Source organism: Myotis nattereri, assembly GCF_964212035.1.
Source record: "Myotis nattereri genome assembly, chromosome: 11".
NCBI lineage: Eukaryota > Metazoa > Chordata > Mammalia > Chiroptera > Vespertilionidae > Myotis > Myotis nattereri.
In genome coordinates this window covers 30,008,473-30,032,518 of record NC_138086.1, presented here as the reverse complement: position 1 = coordinate 30,032,518, position 24,046 = coordinate 30,008,473, and the positions used below count along the sequence as shown (strand labels likewise).

General features: G+C 45.7%; 1 protein-coding gene across 5 annotated transcripts in view; it reads right to left on the bottom strand.

Moving 5' to 3' along the window:
* TBXAS1 (thromboxane A synthase 1) overlaps positions 1-24,046 on the bottom strand; it is a 147,533-nt gene that overhangs the window by 68,332 nt on the left and 55,155 nt on the right. For 4 of the 5 annotated variants that reach the window (XM_081102472.1, XM_081102473.1, XM_081102470.1 and 1 more), the window contains one exon: positions 7,668-7,764. In XM_081102472.1, the coding sequence (XP_080958598.1) occupies positions 7,668-7,764 (97 nt within the window). Of the gene's footprint in view, positions 1-7,667; positions 7,765-12,298; positions 12,691-24,046 lie in introns of those variants that run through there. The other variant, XM_081102471.1, reaches the window with a different exon arrangement.

Here is a 24,046-nt window from a genome sequence, read left to right as displayed (position 1 = left end):
TAGCAAAGAATGGGACTCTTGTCCTCAAGGGGCTCATGGGGTGGTTTTTAACCAACATCTGTTGATCTTACAGCTATGAAAGTCCTTTCTATGTCATTTCAATAATTTGGGGGTAATTCTCCAGCAATAGGGAGACCTGTCCTGGTAAGCAGCGATGGTCCAGCCGTGGCCCCCATGCTACGTGTGCCTTGGACAGCTTATCGGGTTTATCTTTTCAATTAAGATCTCATAAAACAGAGCCTGACTTCTTACTAGACCGGCTAAGCATAAACCTTAAGCTTTGAAGAATGCCACAGTCCTGGGGAGCAAGTAATTAAAGAAAACGAACACCTTGGCATTCTGAGGTCCCTTGAAGAGAGAAACCATTAATTGGGTGTTTGTCCTGGGCCAAACCGGATTCTCAGCTGACCTGGAGAGCCGCGCAGAGCGCTGCGAAGCCTGTGCAGGGCCCTCTGCTGTGCCCGAGTGTGCAGGTTGTTATGGAAAGGGCACAAGCGACATAACAGAACATGAGGCCGTAGCCTACATGTTTCCTTGTGTCCTGGGACCTGCAAGAACATCGACTCTGGATCCGTGTGATGCCTGTGAAGCTGTGGCATAGAAGCCAATGGTTCTCAGGCAGCCACGCTGAGCTGCAGGTCGCGTACACAGAATGAGGTGCTTTTAAAGACGCCAAGAAATACTGTCAGACTTCGGGGTCCTGGTGTGAGCATTGCCAACTTGTTCAGTGGGGTGTCAAGTAGGCTGAAAAAATATTAATACAAGAAAGTATGCCGTGACCACTGTGCCAAACCTTCCATGCACAGATGAGAGGCTTCCTGGCACCATCTGTCTCTCTCTTCACGTGGCAGGTGCAGCATGTTGCCCAGCCCCTCATTATATTATAACCAACAACTAACTACTCTAGAATTCTGTCCCTCGGAGAACCCCAAATTCTATCCCGGAGAATCTATACTGTTTTCAACACATGGCTGCACCTGCACAGAGATAGCCACCAGGGCTTCCATCTTGGTGCTTTGACATAGTGAAGTGTTCCATCCCCACTGGACGATCGTCACCCACTCACTCTCCGCCAGTGGAAGAGGGTCTCAGAGGTCACACGATCTGATCTTCCCTGTCTCGGCTTCCGACACTGACCGGCCAGAGAGCATGGCCTCTGAGGAAGGGGGTGTGGTGTGTGGTGTGTCCACAGCTCAGGGGGGCAATGGGGGCTAGGTCCAGCTTGGGCTCCATCTGCCAACTCATCACCTAATTGGACAAAGGCATGCTATGGACTCGGGTGGCCCTGCTGATAGGGTTTCCAGCATTTCCTCCAAGGAGGGGAACCACATGCTTGGATCTGTGTTTGCATTGGCCCCATGCCAGATGGCGGCGTGGGGTTTCCTGACTGGGGAAGCAGGTGAGAGGGTTTGGGAAATCGTGCCTCCTGAGGAAGATCTTCACTGGCCCTCAGCAGCTTCTCGTAGGAGTGGTGTTAAGGAGGGCGGGGTGTCTCTGACATGTCCTCTCTCACACTTGGCTGGGAAGGGCAAGTCTCCTGAGAGGATGAATGTGGCCTTGGAAGAGGCTGCCCCTGGCAGCCAGGGCCCTGGGTTCCTGTGGTTCTGGATAAAACCACCCACAAATCATCCCGTGGCTTCCGACGTGTCTCTTGTGAGCCAAGGGTGTGCCCGGACCTGTGCCTGGAGTGGCGAACCTGTGTCACCCATGAGGACCTCAGGGCTGGTACCCACCACACACTGAACTCCCAGCACCTTCCATCTCCACTCTACGTCCAGGCAGAGCCTGAAGATGCACACGCCGCAGCCGGACCCACCCTCCGTGTTGACATTTGAACTAGAACTCAGAGCTTCCGGCAGCAGGTTTAGTGACTGAGCGCACCCCTCCATGCTCCCTTCCAATTAGACCCTGCCCTGGACCACAGACCCCCTACCTCGCTCACCCTTCCCCCAGCTCCCCCAGCTCCGGGCTTGGGGAGAGACCCGGGATGGGAAGTTCTGCCGCGGGTTGTGACCATCCCTGCTGAGTCATGCGGGCCCAGCTCCAGTTTCTGCAGATATTAAAGTAAGAGCTGCCCTGGATCCATGGAGTGCCTGATAGCAAAGAGGAGCTGATTAAACATTTTTAAATAAAAACAACCAAGTCTCGAGGTGATGGGACAACACGTCTATAAACGTTAGAAGATTGGTTTGGGTTTAATGGTAAACTGTGGTTCATGACCAGGAAGCAACATCAGGAAGTGCTGAGGGCACTGATAGAGGCCAAGAGTCCATTTGGAAACTGGGAAAGTTAGAGCAGTCTTTCCATAGAATTGAGAGCCTCAAAAAATGTGATGGGGCCCTAGCCAGTTTGGCTCTGTGGATAGAGCGTCGGCCTGCAGACTGAAAGGAGGTCCCAGGTTCGATTCTGGTCAAGGGCACAAAGTTAGGGGGTGTGCAGGAGGCAGCCAGTCAATGTTTCTCTCTCATCACTGATGTTTCTATCTCTCTCTCTCTCTCTCCCTTCCTCTCTGAAATAAATAAAAACATATTTTTTTAAGAAGTGTGATGGGGATCCAGCACATGTGGCTCAGTGGTAGAGCATCGACCTATGAACCAGGAGGTCCCGGGTTTGATTGTCAATCAAGGCTCCTGCCTGGGTTGCTGGCTCAATTCCCAGTGGGGGGCTTGCAGGAGGCAGCTGATCAATGATTCTCTCTCATCATGGATGTTTCTGTGTCTCTCTCCCTCTCCCTTCCTCTTTGAAACCAATAAAAATATATTTATAAAAAAACTAGTGGCCCAGTGCATGGATTCATGCATATTGAAAGGAAATTAATTAGAAGAAATATTTTAATATCGCTATTTGCCCTTTCTCTATGATAGAAGTATCAACCAAATTAACAATTGACAATGACAGATCGAAACACATGCATGCAATTGGCGCCAGTGAGAGCTTTATATGTATCACGCATGCATGAATCAACTTAGCCTTTTATAGATATAGAATAAACTTGCTTAATTAGACCTGCTTTCTGATTTAGCTAAACTTTTTCCAGCCCAGTGAAGCTCCCCAACTTCTCTTTCAGGTAATTGTCAGCAGCACAGCAGTAAATATCAACACAAAGCAGATTATTATTGTATATCACGCAGGAAGAACAAAGGGTAAAATATTTAACTGCAGCAGTGTTTGACTATAGTCTGTGCAGTGAGAAAACCTGAAGTCATTTTCAAGGTCCACCATTTCTTACTTCTTTCAGTCGGGTCAAGTTTCTAAACTTTCTAAATCTCCATTTTCTGGTTAATGAAAAGAAAGTAGGATTCCACTGAGTCTCCTATCTACCTACTCCAGGACTTCTGTGAGGATCAAATGAGATGAGGCACAGGAAAACGCTTCGCAGACATTTGGTGAAAGTGTGAAATGTTTGCACCTGGCTATAAAGCAAGTCATGTTCCTGGGCTGAAGAAACTCCAAGGAGGCTAGTCACTAGGGAGAGGAAGCCAGGCATTGCTACGTGACATCATTACCCGGCACCCACCATTTCTGGGCTGGGCTGGGCTGCGGGCAGCATTTTGTGCCATGGGGTCTTGGCAGCGTTGGCTGCGATTTGGTGGGCTGTCACTATGGGGTGGTGGTGGGGCCTGTGTCCCACTTGGGGGAAGCCAAGTGTTGCTTTGTTAGCACCAGGTCTGCAGTGCTAAAATTTCTTTGTAAATGGCCAGTGCACGACACAGCAGCTCCTGTGTTGAGCTTCTGCGCCCTGGTGGTCAGTGCGTGTCATAGCAACCGGGCAGACAGTCGGAGGGACACTTAGCATATTAGCCTTTTATATGTATAGATGTGATGGGGACATGTTGTAAGAACTGCCACCCTGGGTCTGACCCACAGTCTGTCCAGCTCAGTGTTCTGGAGTTTGAAAAAATAATCATTTCATTCAGCAACTTCTGAATTCAAGTATTTGCTCAATAGCAACATATGTCCAGGAGTTCCTTGTGGTGTCCCCACTTCCAGCCAGTATACTCTATCAATTCCTCATGGGTGCGTAGAGCTCACATCACCCTCCCACATCACCAGGTCGGTGGGGCCCACATGCATCAAGTGTGAATTTGTGAGCAAACATGGGTTCTCACAACAGAAAGTGAAGCCATGCATTATTTAAGTTCCTTTTCACCTAACGTAGCAAACTAATATGCTGAAGTGTTTTCTGTATCACAAGGGACCATTTGGTAAAAGCTTGCATGGAGTAAGCGGTTAATGTTTACTGAGTGAATGTATAATAAAGCTGAGTAGCGGAACACCTACATAAACATGGCTTATTGGAGGGGAGGCGGCCTGGTGTCGCAAGGAGAAATCACGCCTCACTAATCTTGAGTTCTTTGAGCAGATAAATAAGCAGATGGGTAAGAGGGAACCACAGAACCCAATTTGATTTGACTTTCAAAAGCCTGGGAGAAAAATCCCACTCTAAGATGGTTTTTTAAAAATGGAGTCACGAAGGATTGTTTTGTCATCAATATGGAATTGGCTGAAAGTCTGTAAACAAAGCTAGAGAAGTGGCTGTGTCCCCAGATGGAAAAGTATAAACGTCGGCGTTTCCTAGAGCTCTCATCTTTGATGGGTCTTCTTCCATGTTTATGAAGAGGAGAAGTGAAAGCGTATATTGACTTGCAGGTTCAGGTAATGCCTAGGACTTCTAGGGAGAGTGTCAAGTTGATGGGGATTCAGTTCAGTTTGAACAAGGACATACTGGATACTGAATAGTCGTTATGTGCTTGGGCCATGGGGTACAAACAGTAGTACAAGCCTTAAAGAGCTAATGATCAAAATAGGGTGAAAGCCATATGTTCATGTACTGTAAGTAGTAGGGGGCACAGAAGCTCAGTTGTGAAATTGAGCGACGCTGATGATAAGCGTTATAAGAGTTGAGAGAAGGAGAAAAGTAGGGAAGGCTTCATGGAGGAGGCAGAATTGGAGGACAGCCTGGAAGATTAGCTAGGGATTGGACAGATGCCAAGAGGTGGAGGTCTTCCTATTAATAGCAGCTAGTGCTCGTTGAGTGCTTGTCTTGCCTGCATGTAAGTGTGATTTATGTGTGTGATCTCATTTAGCCTTCACCAGCCCAAAGGTAGATCATCTCCCCACCTTCCAAAGGAGGAAGGAGAGGCTTAAAGGAGTTAAGTAATTTTCTTAAGTTCACATCACTGGTAAATGCAAAACCCACTGTTATGCTGCCTCCAATTCTAGTGGGAGTGTCAGCACGAGCAAAGGCCCTGGGGCAGGGCTTTCCAAAGGAGGTTACCGAGAGAATGGAGAGACAGGTCCTGCTGGAGTGACAGCTTGTATTGGGAGCAGTGAGAGGTGAGATTGGAGGATATGAAATGTATCTAGCCAAAACCGGTTTAGCTCAGTGGATAGAGCGTCGGCCTGCGGACTGAAGGGTCCCAGGTTCGATTCCGGTCAAGGGCATGTACCTTGGTTGCGGGCACATCCCCGGTGGGGAGTGTGCAGGAGGCGGCTGATCGATGTTTCTCTCTCATCGATGTTTCTAACTCTCTATCTCTCTCCTTTCCTCTCTGTAAAAACTCAATAAAATATATTTAAAAAAAAAGAAAGAAAGAAATGTATCTAAAGTATAGAGGCCCTTACATCCCATCGGGGGAACTTGAACTTCATCTTGAGGACACTGTGTTGAGTGCAAGAAGGAAATTAGAACCATATTCTGAATTTGGGGCTTGTAAACCTTAGTCTGGGGTTGAGAAAAATTAGAGAGGACAGACAAATGACTTAGAGAAGTGGACTGAAGGTGGGGCAAATTTGTTGGTGCACACTGCGTGCATGTGTATGTTGAGTGAATGTCTGCCCCTAAATATCAATTAGAGGGCAGCCCTCTTCCAAGTCAGCCGTCAGGATCTTGGTAGCATCTGGGTGTCACATGAAACAATAGGGAGGCACGTGGCTGCCACTTCCCATCTCACTGCTTAGGGGCTAGGGGTACTCAAGAACCGTGGCAGGCTCTCGGAGTGCCTTCGCTGTCTGCTGAGACACAGCTTGGGGGTCTGGGCCCTGTGACTCACTGGCTTCGGCCACTTCTATAATCAACACTCTTTGAGCCAAAACCAACAACTGCATTTACTATCAGGCCCAGTCTCTCAGAGTCCAACGCCACAGAAGACCTTGAACTTGAACAGGGGAACAGCAATATAATGTTCGGGGAAGAGAACCTAGAGGCAGCACAGTGAACTTCTGCAGGTCCTTCAGCCATCCCTCCAGCCACCTTCCAGTGGCCATGCGGCGTCTGGAACTGGGCATGAAGCTCGGGGCTGGACAATGAGCATGTTTGGGTGAGGAGCCAACTACTCAGTGAAACCTCGCCGGTCCAGAAATGTCCCCTGAGGCAACTGTCATAGTCGTGGCAGGAAAAAGCGCCCTGGGCTTGAGTTGGGAGAGGGCATGTGAATCCCTGCTCTTCCTACTAGTCATGTGACCAGGGAAGTTACTTCATCAGGTCTTAGTCCCCTTGTCTGTTCAATAGAGATGATAATTGTACCAATCTCATTAGTTCTTATGAAATTTAATGAGAACAAAACACTCTGGGTGGCTCAATCAGCACAGAACACAGGGGGGCTATGCAACTCTCTTTAAGACTCAACCCCCGAGATCTCCCATCTAATAAGCCTTCTTCTGTCCCCATCCGGGGTGTCACAGTGTTTTCGACAGCAGTACGCTCACCCTACCATAGTGTACTGGTCCCTCTTCCTCTGTCCTTAGACCTTGAGCTCCTTGAGGACAAGGCTGAGTCTTCTATCTCTTTATGACCAGCACCCAGACAGTGCCTGGCATATGGCAAAAGTTTGCCAAATAACCAACAAGAGTGACTACATTACCAACCATCCACATAAGAATGGGAGATGAGTTTAATTTGACCAAAAAAAAAAGTTGGCACATAGTGATTCTCTGAAGTCTCACAAACAAGTTTTTTTTCACTTTAGACTCATTTTAAGAACCAACATAAATGCTATTTGTCTTCTCTGCTAGAATTCTTATTTCCCCACTTTTGGAAAATATGGACTACTCTGACCTCTGCCATTCTCTGTCACCTCTTCCATTCCTTGGGATTTCTCATCAAAGATAAAAAGTAGGAAATATGCTTTTTAGAAAGATGGAGTATGTGCACCCTTTACTGGGTCGGAGACGTGAACTGACATAAAGGGGTCACTCACAGGCTCCCCCTGCTCTCTGGGGACAAATTTCCCTCTTCACGTTGCTTGTCTTTCCTTTCCAGCCTCAAGATTTTATACTCTCTGGGAAAGATATCAGCACAAGAGGCTCAAAATTTTGCTTTTTCTCTGTCATTTATTAACCTTGCTGGGTCTTCCTCAGTCACTTGACCTGTGCCCTCTAGATTCCTCTAGCTTTGAACAACCCTCCTGGTTTTAGCATTTTTATAACCACAACTTCTCTTGCTCTTTAGCTGTCTTGAAGCATTTCTTAAAGGTAAATTCCATTCTTTTTCCACCAGTCCTGTACATCTCTTTTGAAAACCTGAATTCACCGGGGAGCTCAATTTTGAGTTGAGCTGATCTAAACCTGATAAGAGACCCAATCATGACCCTATTAGATGTGATGTGCAGTCCTTGCATCTGAGAATAATCCCCCACCCATCCATATGCAGAAAGAAAACTACATACCATTCTGTTGGTAAAATTACTGAAGTTCTCAACCAACACCTGCTTGATCATGTCTGGCTCCGAGATAACGATAAACATCCGACGGCCGAGGTAGTATCTGGGAGAATAAAAGAATTAGTTTAAAATATGTTGTATCTGTCTATCCATTTATCCTTTCATAAAAGAGTTCGTAGTGGCTTGGAAGAAGGATAAAAGATAAACAGGCAGTAAAGGTGCAGAGTAGAGGAGGACGTGCAAGAGCTAATCCTGAGGAGCAGTGTAGCCGAGATGATCTAACTAACATTCCACAGACATTTATAGAATCCTACCTGTACCCGTCCCTGGAGATTCCCTGCATCCAGGGAGCTCATAGCCTGATAGAAAAGATAGATCTGTAAGTTTAAACACCTTAATAAGGAATTCATAAGATCCAGCGGTAAGACCAAAAAGAAAATGGCGGAGGTCAGTATTGTCCACATTGTTCAAAAGTGGAGAGAGGGAGTCATTCTAGAAAAAAAAAATAAGATTCTTGGAAAAAGTCTGAAGTGAATTAATAAGCATTTGTGAGAATTCAGGAAAGATTAAACCTGCTGGGGAAGGGCTGAACATCTGGTTGCCACATCTGCATATGAAGGAACGCCACAGATACTTGGACGTAAGGAAGAAATGAGGGCAAGGACTGGTCAGTCAGCTGGTGCTAATGCATTCTAACTGGAGGCAGTGCTTACGAATATGCCTTGTTGTATTTATTTATTAAAGTGTCGAGGAGACAAAAGCAACCAAGAGCCAGTCACAGCTTTCACTTTTAATGGTGAAAGAATGAATACTTTCTCTTGAGATTGGGAACAAGGCAAGGATATTTAACATAGTGCTGGAACTCCTAGCAAGTGCACCACGGCAAGTAAATTAAAAGCATATAGATTGCAAAGAAATTAATGCAATTGTCCCTATTTTCAGATGACATAAAAAAAAACCTGAACTAATAAATGAGTTCAACAAGGTTGCAGAATTCAAGATCAACACACATACAAATGCAAAATCAGTATAGCATTTCTGTATATTAGTAATGAACATGTGGAAACCAAAATTGAAATACGATACCATTTACAATGCATATTAAAAAAACCAAAGAAGACCTAAATAAATGGAGAGATAAATAATGTTCATGCGTTGGAAGACTCCACACTGTAAAGATGTCAATTCTCTCAAAACTGGTCCATAGGTTTAATGCAATTCCTATCAAAATCACAGTGAGAACTTTTTTAGGCACAGGCAAGCTTATTTTAAAACTTATATGGAAAGGCAAAGTTGTTAAAATAACTAAATCAATTTTGAAAAAGAAGAATGAAGTGGGAGGAATCCATCTACTAAGACTTGACCACAGTAGTCAAGACTGGGTGGTATTGGCAGAAAAGTAGACACATAGGTGAATGGGACAGAGTAGAAAACCCAGAAGTACAACCATACAAATATCCTCAATCGATTTTAGACAAAGATACAAAAGCAAAGCCTTTTCAGCAAGTAGTGCTGGGGCCATTGGACATACACTGGCCAAACAATGACCTCACACCGTATACAAAAAATTACTTCAAAATGGATTACAGACTTACATGTAAAACATAAAACTTTTAGAAAACAATAGGAGACAATTTTGGGGATTTAGGAGGCAAATACTTCTTAGGTTTGACACCCAAAGTACAACCTATCACAGACAAAAATTAATGAAACGGACTTCATCCAACAAAAATATGTTTTGCTCCCTAAAAGACCTTGTTTTAATGAAAAGGTAATCTTCAGGCTGGGAGAATTTTTTTCCAACGATATATTTGACAAAGAATTTGCATCTAGAGTACATATTCTATAAAAAAGTGGGCAAATGTTTCACCAAAGAGGATATGCAGATGCCAAGTAAGCACATGAAAAGATGCTCACTACCATTAGCCATTTGGGAAATGCTAATTAAAACCACAGTGAGCTGTTGCTACACATCTATCGGAATGGCGAAGATAAAGTGATACTATCAAATGCTGACGAGCATGTGGGGAATCTGGATCACGCCTACATTGGTGGTGGGAATGGAAAATGGTACAGCCACTTTGGAAAGCAGTTTGGTGGTTTCTTATACAACTAAACATGCACTCACTATCTGACCCAGCCATCGCACCCGGGTATTTATCCCAGAGAAATGAAGACTTATGTTCACACAGAAAACATGGACATGGGTGTTCATAGCAGCTTCATTTGTAATAGACAAAAACTGAAAGCAAATCAAATGTTCTTCGGCAGATGGATGGCTGAACAAGAGTGCTACCTCCATGCAATGGAATGCTACGCTGTAAGAAAAGGCCCCAAGCTATTAACACTTACACTGATTTGGGTGGATCTCAAGGGAGTTGTGTGAGTGAAAAAAAGCCATTCTGGAAAGAGTTCATATATATTTTTAATTCTCATACTTATTTTTAAAAAATCTTTTATAATCTCTGCCCCTGCTTTTGAGGGAAAATTTTCATATTATATGATTCCACTTGTATAACATTTCCCCCCTGAGTTTTTTAAATTTTATTTGTATTGTTGTGAGTATTACAGTTGTCCCCTATTATTCCCTCTTTGCTCCCCTCCACCTGGCTCCTGCCCCACCCCAGGCCTTCATCACACTGTCTGTCCATGGGCCATACATATATGCATATAAGTTCTTTGGTTAGTCTCTTCCCGTCTCCACCTCCCCTTTCCCTCTGAGATTCTGCAGTCTGCTCCATACCTCTATGTCTCTGGATCTATTTTGTTCATCTGTTTATTTTGTTTATTAGATTCCACATATAAGTGAGATCATGTGATACTTGTCTTTCTCTGACTGGCTTATTTTGCTTAGCATAATACTCTCCAGGTCCCTCTATGGTGTCGCCAAGGGAGATTATTCTTAAAAAAAAAATATATATATATATATATAATAATATATATATAATAATATATATATATATATATATATATATATAATTTCAGAGGGGAATGGAGAAGGAGATAGAGAGAGAAACATTAATGATGAGAGAGAATCATTGATTGGCTGCCTCCTGCACCTCCACATTGGGAATCACGCCCACAACCCAGGCATATGTCCTGACAGGGAATCGAACAGTGACCTCCTGGTTCACAGGCTGATGCTCAACCACTGAGCCACGCTGGCCAGGAGAGATCCTTCTTTTTGTACAGCTGCACACTACTTTATGGTGTAAATGTACCACAGTTTTTTCATTTTTGAAATAACAAAATATAGAGATTGGAGCAGAGATTAGTAGTTGCCAGAGGTGAGAGAAGGGTTGGTGAAGGGTTGGTGTGGCTATAAGGGTAGCACTAGAGAGCCTGTGGTGACGGGACAGCTCTGTACATTGGCTGCGGTGGCGGTTACACAAACTTCACACGTGATGTACTTGCATAAAATGCTATTCTCTCTCTCTCTCTCTCTCTCTCTCTTTCTCTCTCTCTCTCTCTCCCTCTCTTGTTCACACACACACACACACACACACACACACACACACACGTGCATATAAACCTAATACAATCCGAATAAGCATTGTGGATTATACCAATGTCAAATTCCTGGTTTCAATAAAGTACTCCAATTCCGCACTGGGGGAAACTGGACAAAGGGTCCCTGGGACCTCTCTGTACATTTTGTTTTACAACTTTTTGGGAATCTATAAGTGTCTCAAAATAAAAATTATTTTTAGGAAAGTCACTTGGGAGCTTAATAGACTATAGAGTTATAGCTCTGCTCTTCACTGAGTCGGATCTGGCAGGCCTGGGTGGGGCCCAAGCAAATGCATTTTAACAGGCTCTTGAGGTTCTGATGGCTCCACCCCAAGGAACACTGTCCGAGGGCAGTGGCTAGTCAAAACCATCTGTCCAGCATTCAGAAAACAAGGCTGCCTGACCCTGCCCAGACCCACCTGACCACATCTCTGGAGTGGGACCCAGTCTCTTCTCATGTTAACAGGTTCCCCAGGGGATCCTGATGTGATAACAATAATCAGTTTGGGGTCCAAACCCCAAATAAAAAGCCCTGCTCTATATCTAACCAAAGTTCATACCATTCCTGTTTCCCTGCATTCTTAGTTCTACAAGGAAAACATTTACACTAGGGTGCAAGCATATTTTAGTAATACTATATTTGTATTGATTTAGTTATTGCCAAATAATTTTACACATAGTCTGGATTTTCAAAAACCCAAAATAACACTCCTACATTCAAAGGAAAGTTGTCCTCCCTGGTGGGCATCTTGGGAGTCTTTATGTGTTTTTCTTGCAATATTGCTAATGCTAAAAACCATTTTGTCACAATTCCTTTAGAATTGCTTCAGAGCTGGTTTATGAACCTCCTGAGAAAACTGGCCCCATTTTACATGTAAATTGTGTAATCTTGTGAATTTATATTTATACAAACGCTCATCTGTAGTTTGAGGAGCTCCTGGAAAGATCTTGAAAAGAAAAACATGTAAATGAAGCTCATTTCTCAGGACTTCCTTTGCAGTTCCTGGGATGGCTCCACTGTTTTGTCTGCCCAGCTCTCCTCGAGGTACCACCTCCCCCTTCCAGGCAGCTCTGGAGCTGCTGCCAGTGATAGCACTCTGTCCCTCTGGGCATGAGAATGGACTCACCATCTAGGCATGGCCTATCCTAGTACCTCATCTCCTTGGCAACAGTGACTGGTCCACAGGGTTGACACATGACCTAGTCCGGGCCAGTCAGAATCCTTCAATGGGATGAGTGCATGGAGGCTGGGGCGAACACTGTCTTTCCCCTGGTGCTGCTGAACGGAATATATTAATTTAGGGCTCTTGGTGGTCATCTTTCTGCCCCGGGGCAAGAACTCTCTGCAGAAGCTGCTAACAGAGACGAGCAGAGGTTTGAGGTGAACAGAGAGTGTTGAGTTAGTTCATACAACGTTTGGTTGAAGGCCTTTGGCCTCCTGCAGTCTTCCTTGGATCCTCCAAGCTCACTTTCATTTGTACTTAAGTTCATTTGAATTGGGTTCCGTCCTTGTAATCCTGAAGTCCTAACGAATATGGTGCCCCCTTTCTTCTCAACCCTGTGAATGCCGATGTCATTCTGCCCCTCAAAATGGGCTTCCCCAGAGGGCCTGCCCTCAGCTGTGTGCAGGCGTATGAATGGCTGGCAGCGTCTTCCTTCTTCCTGAGGTGCAGGTGGGGGTGCATTGCAAAACAATGGCCACTGGAGCCCAGGAGGCTCGGTCAGGATTCCCCAGCTCAGGAAACCGTCCCAGGCAAACTCCGTAAACACCCCTCACTTCAGCCTCCTCGTCCCTGAAATATGGGAGTGAAACTGGGACTCTGCAATTGGCTGCAGTAGCTTTAAATCCTACAGTTCCTATGAATGAAAAAGGAAATGACATTGTGGTCTTTGAATAATAAGGCAACTCCCTGTAGGGTGTGAAGGGACATCCTATACCCGTGAAATCGGCCAGTGGAGAAGGTTGAGGACGCTTCTCAGAGCCTTCGAGGTAACCCCCATGTGAGCATGTATGGAATGCTCACTGCCGGCGGGCCTTGTTCTAAGTGCACTGCTTGTATTATCTCATTTAATCCTCATTAGAAATGGATGGGGTAGTTATTGTACCCACTTTTCAAACTAGGAAACTGAGACTTAGAGAGTTTGAGTAAGTTGCCCATGGGACCTGATCCCAGCCTGACAGCTGCCAACGCCTGAGCCCCTGCCACTGACCCTGTGCCCTTTGCTCCCTCAGCTCTCCTCGCCCAGGCGGCCTCCGCGGAGCAGCCCAGGGCTGAGTAATTGTGCGGGAGGAGGGAGCCACTGTGTGCACCGTGTCTTTTAAGGTAGGAATTCGAAGCCGCCAGAACCACCACACCAGCCCAGTGACCGAGGTAAGTTCTTGCTTCCTCTAATCTACATGTTAGATTCATTACTTGTGAATGCACAGTGAAAAAACTTCTCGGCCAATTATTTATTTCTATTTATTTATGCACATAAGAATTTGCTTCTGCAACCCCAAAGCACCGGATTGAAGAGAAAATTGAGGCAAATCAGTGAAGTATTATGCAAATAAAAATAACACTTGTTTGACTTAATTTGTAGTTATCTTTTTTCAAAAAAAAAAAAACTGACCAGTCAGGTCAACCAAAATAGTTCACAGCTGCCTTCCGGGAGCTGAGGTGGGTGGGCGGCTGGTGTTAGTTAGCTTGGGGGCTGCCTGGCCCTGTTCCAGAGGGCCTGCCCCCCATCGGGGTGACCACGCTAGCGGCTGATCATCGGTGGCACCTGTGCTCACGCACACAACAGGATGTCCGAATGTCACAGCTGAGTAGAAAAGCACGTTGTGAAATGGTCCCTATAGTTCTGTAAGTAAATGGTCGTCTCTCTATTCGTTCATTCAACAAGCACTTATTGAGCTGTGAACAACATTCCTGGAAAAGATTTGGAGGAAGACATATTAGCTGGCTAACGGGGCATGTATCTGGAGCAGGAAGTTATGGGGCCTGTTACTTTTCACATTGTGTATCTCTTTCAAGTTCTAGTGGCTTATAATGAGTGCATGTGACTTTTGCAATAAGAAAAAGGAAAGAAAAAAAAAAGGGAAAAGAGAGACTCGTCACTGGGTTGTTCCCACCGCATCTGTCGAGCCTCAGGGTGGAGGTTGGCAGTGGTGCAGCTACAGGGACTTGGGCTCACGACCCTGTCCTATGAGTTAGCAGCTGTGTCACCTTGAGCAAACCACAGCCTTCTGGAGCCAGTTTCTTTGATAAAAGAGGCTGTTATGTGGGTCAGATGAGAAACGGGAGAATGCTTGATCCACAGTAAAGTTTTGGCATGATCACCTCCCCATCAAAGCGAGGGGCCCTGCACACTCCCGTGGGCGGAGTGCTACTTTATAGGGGATGAAGGAGCTGGGCTCGGAGTGCCCCTGGAGACCAGGTGACATGCCAACACCCTCCCCATGTCGGCAGAAGGACTCTGAGCCTGGAGACCTGGTTTCCAGTAGAGACTGAAGGGTCAGTGAGGACCGCCAGCAACTCTGACAACTGCTAAGCACTAAGCACCTGATAAGTCCTCGCCTGGGTGACAGTTTGATCTCCCAGCAGGTTGACTCTTGTCCTGGCCTTAAGTCTAACCTCCAGCCTGGACTCTCGCTGTGGAAGTGGCAGGCAGCTCAGTGGGGAAATAGGCCTCAGGACACGCCTGCCTGGGGGCCCACCCTGACCTCACAGACCCGCCAGAGCTTGATGGACAGAATCAGCCCTTAATCAGCCCTTTTCCTCTCAGGGGCGCCGGAGGCCCGTGTGGCGTTGTTCTCCTGCCCTCGTCATACTGGTGGGTCTCCGGTCCCTCACTTCCTGCCGGACTTCGGACCTCCCACTCAGAGATTTATGGGTCCATCATTCTAGCTTGTGTATCTGATCTGCTGCTTGTCTCCACGTGGGCCCCAACTCAGTCTATCCGCCTCGGACAGTGATGGCGAACCTATGACACTATGAGCTCATTTTTTTGGTTGGTTTTTCTTTGTTAAATGGCATTTAAATATATAAAATAAATATCAAAAATATAAGTCTTTGTTTTACGATGGTGGCAAATATCAAAAAAATTCTATATGTGACATGGCACCAGAGTTAAGTTAGGGTTTTTCAAAATGCTGACATGCCGAGCTCAAAAGGTTTGCCATCACTGACCTAGGACTTTGTCAAATGCAAATCTCATTGTATCTTTATTGAAAACCCTTCAGTGGTTTGCCACCATCTAGCCCAGTGGTTCTCAACCTGTGGGTCGCGACCCCTTTGGCGGTCGAACGACCCTTTCACAGGGGTCGCCTAAGACCATCCTGCATATCAGATATTTACATTACGATTCATAACAGTAGCAACATTACAGTTATGAAGTAGCAACGAAAATAATTTTATGGTTGGGTCACAACATGAGGAACTGTATTTAAAGGGCCAGAAGGTTGAGAACCACTGATCTAGCGCTTTGGAAGTCTTTAGCATCCTTCACAACCTGGCCCCTGCCTTGCTCTCGGCCTCTTCCCTCCCTATTCCCCATCACCCAAGAGCCAGTGCTGATGATCAACCTGATTTACTGAAACCCTCACCACCTCTCACCTCCATGTCTTTGCACATGCTGTTCCCTCTAGCTTCCTGGAACAGCACTCTTTCTTCTTCTCTTGCCTGGTTAACTGCTGGTTTGCAGTGGTCTGTTTCCTTGGCTGCCTTTCCACTTAATTATGAGTGCATTAAACACAGGGCCCTTGTCCCGTTTATCTTTGATGTCTGGCATTTACTGCTGTGTTGGGCATGCAGTAGGAGGTCCATCACTTTAATGGACATGCTAATCCTAATGCTGTGGGTTCACCCCCATCTCTCTCACTAGGACCACTGCAGTAGCTCCCAATGGGGCTCCCTGCCTCCAAACCAGCCATGGGCAAACTATGGCCCGCGGGCCGGAAAATGAATAAAACTAAAAAAAAAAAAGACCGTACCCTTTTATGTAATGATGTTTACTTTGAATTTATATTAGTTCACACAAACACTCCATCCATGCTTTTGTTCTGGCCCTCTGGTCCAGTTTAAGAACCCATTGTGGCCCTAGAGTCAAAAAGTTTGCCCACCCCTGCTCCAAACCAACTCCCACCTCAAGGACAAATCTAACTTTGTAAAACAGAAGGTGACCATGTTGTCCCACTCCAGATAAAACTCTCCATTGAAGCAACTAATGCGAGCCTCTTGGTCCATAACAAGGGTCCCAGCCGAAGCTTGCACCCTCTCTTCCTGCCTCATTCCTCTTCCAAAATGATTCCCAAAATTTCTCAATTCACAGCACCCTTAATGACTTAGTAATTTTTCATAGCCTCCCAAGGCCAAAAGAAGTCCCTAACACTCTTATTTTTTAAGCAGTTAATTCCAAACAGCTTAATAAGTATTCATATTCTAACAGCTTAGTGGACATTTGAAAAAATACACATACTTGAAAGTGGTTCTCACAGTGACCAACAGATGTCGCTGTGTTCCCCATGAATATTTAAAATATCCCAAGAAGCCCTATGAATTCACTGTGGCACCCTGGGGTGCCTTCGCACATAGTTTGGGAATCATAACCTCATCATTGCTATAAAAATAGTTATTTGTGGCTCTCAAAATTGGCAGTATTTCTCCAACCTTGCACATGATTTTTCCTCTGGTCTTCATCTCATTAGTTTGGAAAAGGCTGACAAGTCACCTGTCCCCTCTTCTGTGGACCTCTCAGGTTCCATAGCTCGTTTTCCATTCCTCTATTAATCTGCATCTCACTCTGTTTTCTTTATTGACAGGCTCCTTACTGCTCTGTGAATTCTTTGAGGACAAAGCCCTGTCCTATTGTCTCTTCAGTTCCCCAAGAAGCTAGAGAGCAATCTGTGCATACGAGTGATTAGGAGGATGGTTTCGAGCCTGCCTTTCTGGTCCTGGGAAATCACTTCCTATCCTCCTGCTTCCCAATTCCCTCGGATTTGAAGCCAGACTTGAAACCTCAGAACCTTGTTTCTCTGTACTCACCTTTATCTAGCCATTCCAAAAGTCACCCAGTCCTTGCCCGTTCTGAAACACGTGGTCCACTCTCTCTGTTCTCTTCCACACTGTGGAAGGGGCATCTGCCTGCAGGTCTGCTCTACTCTGGGCCTCCCTTGGAGGCCGGTGCAGGTGAGTCTCAGGTCTGTATGTTCTTCCCTCTTCCCTCTCATCTCCCTGTTATTCATCCTCCAAGACCTTGCTCAAGTACTGTCTCCGCCTAGAAGCCTTCTCTGCCTTCACTGGCCCATAAACCAACCGAATTTGTGGCTTCAGGGTGGTGGTTCAATCATGTGGTTTTCAGACACTTACTACCTGGCATGCTTGGGCAACTTGGCCTACGTTCATGTGTTTCTTCTAAAGTAGATACCAAATGTCTTCAGGAAAAGAGACAGGAATTATACTTTTTTGGAAGGGAGGCGTGGTCTCTCCCACTACCATCAGCTCAGTGCTCTACACAGAGCGAAGCTGAGATATCTGTTGAGTGGACAATGTCTGGAGTGGGGCCAGCAGTGAGTTCTCTCAGACTTGGGGGAAGTCGTCCTCTCTGTCTTTGTGGCTTTAGAAGACATGGACACCGACCCTGAGATGAGTGTGGGAAAGGTCATAAAGAGGGGAAAGGGGCTCCCTCCCTCTCCCAGAGTGAGCACTGCCTTTGGAGTTAGAACTTAGTGACTTTGCGCCAGCCCCTGAGTCTCAGGGTCACAGGCTTACACCTGGTGGATTTCCCAGGCGTCAGGAAGAAAAGCAGGTCTCACCGCCCTTCTTTAGGGACCGTCTGGGCTACAGCTGGGCATATGCTTGGTCGGTCCCAAAGGGAGTTTCTAAGTGGTGGGAGTAGGGGGTTAGTGGGGATTCGGGTCCAATTACACACAAACCAGCCTGGAAGAGCGTCTTCATCTGTAAAACACAGTGGCCGTCCTAGTCCTGGTGAGTTATGATGATATCAAGCTACATTAAAGCTTCTTCCAGAACAGAGCTCTGGCTCAAAGAGGGAACTGGGCAGCCAGGGGAAAATGATCTGAAATAAACCTATAGCGAAAAACCTCTCTACTCTATTGGATATACGTGCCCACTTAATTTATTCAGTTAATAAAACGTATTCCCCGGAGGGGGCAGGCAGAGGTAAGCTACAAGCCAATCTGCCTGCGTGAACGTGGGTAAATATGTATATCTCATAACAGCAAAAAAAGAGTAATTAAGAGATGCATTGAAGTATACAGGAATCCTGGAGGACACCGAAGATTCCAATTCCAGTTACTGTCCTTGGTGCAAATTTAATTCAATAGGGAATAGATAAATAACAAAATAAAGAAAAAGCGGATTCAGAACAGATGTTAGGCAAGCAATTTTTTTCACAGTAAGAAGCATAAACATGAAGAACAGCCTATAAGGCAAAGTTGTTGATGCAAACAGCATCACACCACTAAATAAATAGTTAGATGGCACCACAGGGACAAAGAAACATTAAAATAGTCATTGGCTGTCCCTGAGTATTTGTGCCCACACAGTCATGCCCAGGCATGTAGATTCTCAGGCACTGGAGGGAAGTGTGTGTGTGTGTGTGTGTGTGTGTGTGTGTGTGTGTGTGACCGTGGGGAGAAGGGGGCCTATTGCATAGAATACGTGCAAGACATATATTTGTGTGACAGTATATGGCAAAATCTCTTCTTCCCAAATGATACGTGGACTCAGAATATGAATTGAAGGGCTTGACGAAAGCTAGAACCAGTTCTGAAGCGACAGTGCGGCCAGGGGAGGAGCCCCAGGCCATGGCTGGAGGGCGCTGTCCTGAGCCAGGTGTTAGCAAGCCCAGATAGGGAGCTCTGAAGAAAGGAGAATTTAATGGCAAAAGAATTTTAGACCCTGTTGGGGAGACACAGGAGGCAGAGAAAAGAGACATTAAAGCACAGATCATGGTATTTGAGAGACAGATGGAAGCTGCAAGATGACAGCTCTAGCTCAAACCCCTCATTTCATAGGAAAGCAGGTCCAACGAGGTGAGGTGATGGTGTGTGTGCCCCAGAACATGTGCCATTGCCCTAGAGCTGCCCCTTAGCCAGGAGGAGGTGGGAGAGGCCAGAGAAACTCCTCCCCGGCCTTTCTGAGGCCCCATGTGCGGGACTAGTGAAGCTCACCCACGGCTGGTCAGGGACAGGCTCCCGGGTGCAAGCTGGGATGGGAGGAATCAGGATTAGAACCCCTGCTCTGACAGAGCAAGAGTTCCTTTCTCACATCAGACCTATGATGTAGGCAGGAGCTCAAGTGTGTTTTCAAGGTAAGTATGATGATTCTGGTCCCTTGGCTGGGAACAGCTGAGTTGAGATTAGAAGCCAGATCTGATTCCCAATCTGGTGCTCTTTCTGGCACCCTAGGCCAACCCCTGAGTCAGGCTAGGAAAGAGACGTGAGATAGTAGCCCAGTAAGAGTCCGAGGCATGACCCGAATGAGTGGAACTGAACTGGCAGCTCTTCAGAGCAGATCCTTCCCTTATCCTGTGGATCCCGAGATGGCCTGACATGGTAGTAAATCAACTGTACTTTTGTGGGCTGACTGCTGAATTGATGGAGCACTGATGGGGAGAGATTACAGACTCCGCCACCCAAAACCTTGATTTTAGGGGACAGACCTCCGCGATTCCTTTCCGTATGTCCCTGGGAAATAATACTCATTACTGAAATCAGCAAAACAACAAGACTTCCTGTTTGAGGTTTCCTTGGGGACATATCTATCCTGAATGATTCTTTTCATCATTCAACAAATATTTACTGAGCACCTTTTGTAGGTCACTTCCGGGCACTGGGGAAAGCAGAGCAAATAAGAGACAGAGTCCCTGTCCTCACAGAGCTTGCATTCCAGCAGGAGAGCAGGACAGTCAACACATAATGATGTGACCTAGTGTCAGGGCCGAAGTCCTAAGGCAGGAGTGCTAAGAGCGCCCAAGGAACCATAAGGGACAGTGGAACGGAAGGCTTTGGGTTAATAAGGAGAACCCACACGGCCCTACGCTCACCTCTGACTAAACTATCATTCCCCAATTGAAGTCCCTTATGTTTACGTATAAATTGAGGATAATGTGATCAGCCCAGCTAAACTCGCAGGGTTGTTGGGAGGGTCACACAAGATACTGTATTAAAGGGACAGGACCCATATAGAAAACTAGAAAACTGTTATGGATCAATGACAGTTACTATGAAAGTGGCCCCAGGGAACAAAGATATATGTCTCTTACAGTCATAAAAGCAAGATCTCTAGTCCATAGAATTTGTGCACAGGTCCATAAAGGGCCTTTAAAAGTTTGTCCATTGCAACGTTGTTTGCCGGAAGCCACTGTGTGTCACCTTCTGGGAGAGTGGACGGGTAAGGCGGGTGGGGGTACACTGCGCAGGGACAGGCAGTAGTTGGATGCAATAGACTTGCGGGGAGGGGGGGTGGAGGGGGGAGACAGAGACATGATGAATCCTGAAAACACAGTGCTCAGTGAACACACTAAGCAATAGAATGAGATTACTAACTGTTGGCATAAGCTACAGATAATGCACACAAAATAAGGATATACAGTTTGCAAAGAATGTGTACCCAAAAAATACACAGTAAGCACAATTGGGGTGGTTGTTTGTTGGGGATAAGAAGCAGAATGCAAGAAAGGTATGAAAATACAAGGAACAAAGAGACAAGCAAAGCATTGCAGTGTGTTCCCAGGGCTCCACAGTGCCACATACACACACACACACACACACACACACACACACACACACACACACACACACCTGGAAGTGGGGGAAATTAGTAATTATTGGTCGCAACATTAATAATTCACAATGGTGAAGTAAACTATTCTTGTCAATGGCCTTTTTTGTTTTTAACGTGATTCTTTGGGAATAGAATGTTGCTATGTGTTAGATCCATGTTTTCTCTGAAAGCCTGTTCTCCATATATTCTAGTCCCAAGAGACATTCTGGAAAACAACAAGAAAAGTTCTGTAGTCAAATGCTGAAGTTCTCACTTGGAGGTTTCCCAAGCACGTTATTACATGAAAGGTTTCAAGAAGTCCTACAATAAAGAGACCTGTGTTCCTTTGATCAACCCACTGTTTCCAGCGTTTGACCAAGGGAAACCCCCCTTTTATTTTCCATGTAATGATTATTGTCATTGGAAATGGTCCAAGGGACGCAACGTGGGAAATATCGTGTTAGACGGCTGACGGCTGAGAGGCCGGGGATTCCAGGTCCCCGGCACAGCCTGGGCCTCATATCCTCTCCTCTCCGCCTAACATGCTGGGCCATCCTTAGAGTGCTTGGTTCTTGAGCCACCTTGGACCCCATGTCTCATGCATTTGACTGTGGCAAAGATGGAACTGTCTTTCCCTCTGCCATGTTCAACCTCCTCGTTATGGCAGGAATGAACATTCTGTCTCCAGAATTCAAAGCCAGCGTCATTGACTAATGCTGACTCATCTCCGATTCCTTATATCAATCGATGAGTTGTCCAATACTGCTGCTGCAGGACATTTCCTAGATAAAATTTTCCTTTACTTTCCCTTATGTTTCTTTTTCAATTTTTATTTTAAATTGAATTTATTGGGGTGACATTGGTTAATAAAGTTATATAGGTTTCAGGTATACAATTCTATATACATCATCTGTGTATTGTATTGCAGGTTCACCACCCCAAGTCAAGTCTCCTTCCATCACCATTTATTGCTCCTTTACTCTTTTCTACCTCCTCCCCATGCCCCCTTTCCCTCTGGTAATCACCATACTATTGCCTGTGTCTATGAGGTTTTTATTTGTTTATTTAATCCCTTCACCTTTTCATCCAGCCCCCAACCCCCTCCCCTCTAACACTGTCGATCTGTTTTCTGTGTCTATAAGTCTGTTTCCTTACATTGCTGATTATTCGAATCACTGTTATCATTCCCCTGGGCTATTAGGATGGTTGTTTGCTTGTTTGTTTCACTTCCCCCTTCACCCCTCACCTTGCCCTTCTCTACTCTGTGCACCTGCACAGCTGCCTTCAAAACCCCACTTCCTTGGCATCATTCCTTAGGCCTGTCTCCTCTCCTGCCACGGCCAAGATCTCCTCTCTATTGGTGTCCCAAACATCACACCTTCCTAACACACCCTCAGCCTCTACCCTCCCTTTTTCTATTTCAGCCCAAACCTCTAAACGTTCTCCCTAACTTATGTGCCTGGGCACACATGCCACCTGCCATCTCTTTTTCATTTGGGCAACTATAGAGCTAGTTAGGCTCTCTCAGTGAACGCACTCAGTGCACAGACTATGGGGACAAAGGGAATTTAATAGTTCTCCTCCAGCAAGTGACCACAAAGCTGGGACATATGCCATGACAGAGCTGAAAGACTGTGCTAAAGAAACACAGAGAAAGAAAATGAATAAGTTGCAAATTGCAAGGACATGATCTTGACAAATTACTTGAGGTAGGAAGCCCAGAGATGAGAAAGTAGAAGTCAACGAGTCCTAGACAGAGAAGACTAAACTTATATGAGACAAAAAGGCTCCAGCGACCTGGTGGGAAAAGGGAACTCAGAGAGGGCTGAAAGCAGAATAGAAAAACAAACACATAAATTGTGAAGCGTTTGGCAAACAGTGAGATAAGGGGAGAAGAGGCCTGGGTAGGGGCTGTTGGGAATTATTAAAACAAACTGAATTTATGGCGCAGTGAATGTGTTTGTTGATAACAGGGCTAGTCTGGTAAAGAATGTGCTAATTGGCTGGTAGTCAACAGGAAGTTGGGGCAAGAAGACTGGGGCTGTGCCTTCCAATCAGAAATGTGTGGTTCACACTGATCAGTTGGGTTCCAGAGCACAAGAAGTTTAAATTTCTTCTGGAGTTCGCTGTTAAGGCTTCAAGGCAAGAAGTAATGGCCACTCAGCCATGGCCAAAGGGAGCAGTAAAACATTGCTATAAAATGTTCTCCAAATGTAAAATGGTACAGTTTCTACAGAAAATAGTATGGTAGTTCCTCAAACAAAAAAAATACAACTACCACATGATTCAGAAATTCTACTCCTGGATATATACCTGAAAGAATTGAAAGTGAGCTCTCTAAGAAATATTTATACAGCCGTGTTCATAGCAGTATTGTTCATAATAGCCCAAAGGTGAGATGAATGGATAAATAAAATGTGGCATAAATGTACAATAGAATATTATTCAGCCTTAAAAGGGAGGAAATTCCAACACAGGCTACAACATGGATGAATCCTGAGGTCATTATTCCAAATGAGCTAAGTCAGTCACACAAGGACAAATATTGTAATACAGTCAGATTCACAGAGAGAAAAAATAGAATGGTGGTTGCCAGGGAGTAGGGGACAGGGGGAATGGGGAGTTAGTGTTTAATGGCTACGGAGTTTCTGTTTTTCAAGATAAAAAGAGTTCTGGAGATGATTGGTGGGGATGGTTGACAACAATGTGAATGTACTTAATGCCACTGACTGCACACTTAAAAATGCTTAGGGGAGGAGAAACCAAGATGGCGGCATAGGTAAACACCGGAGTTTGCTGCCTCGAACAACCACTTCAAAAAGACAACTAAAAGATGGAACGGACATCATCCAGAACCACAGGAAGGCTGGCTGAGTGGAAATTCTACAACTAGAAGGAAAGAGAAAAGCATACCGAGACTCAGAGGAGGCACAGTGCAGAAGTAAAATACTAAGGTACAGAGGCGCACAAGGAGCGGGCTGGCAGCTGAGGGCGTGGTTGTCGTCTTCAATCGGGAGGGAGTCTCAGGCTCTGAGCTCCAGTTCCGGGCGAGTCTTTGGGGACCCAGACTCAGACGGGAGAAGCGGGACTGTCTGGCATCGGTCG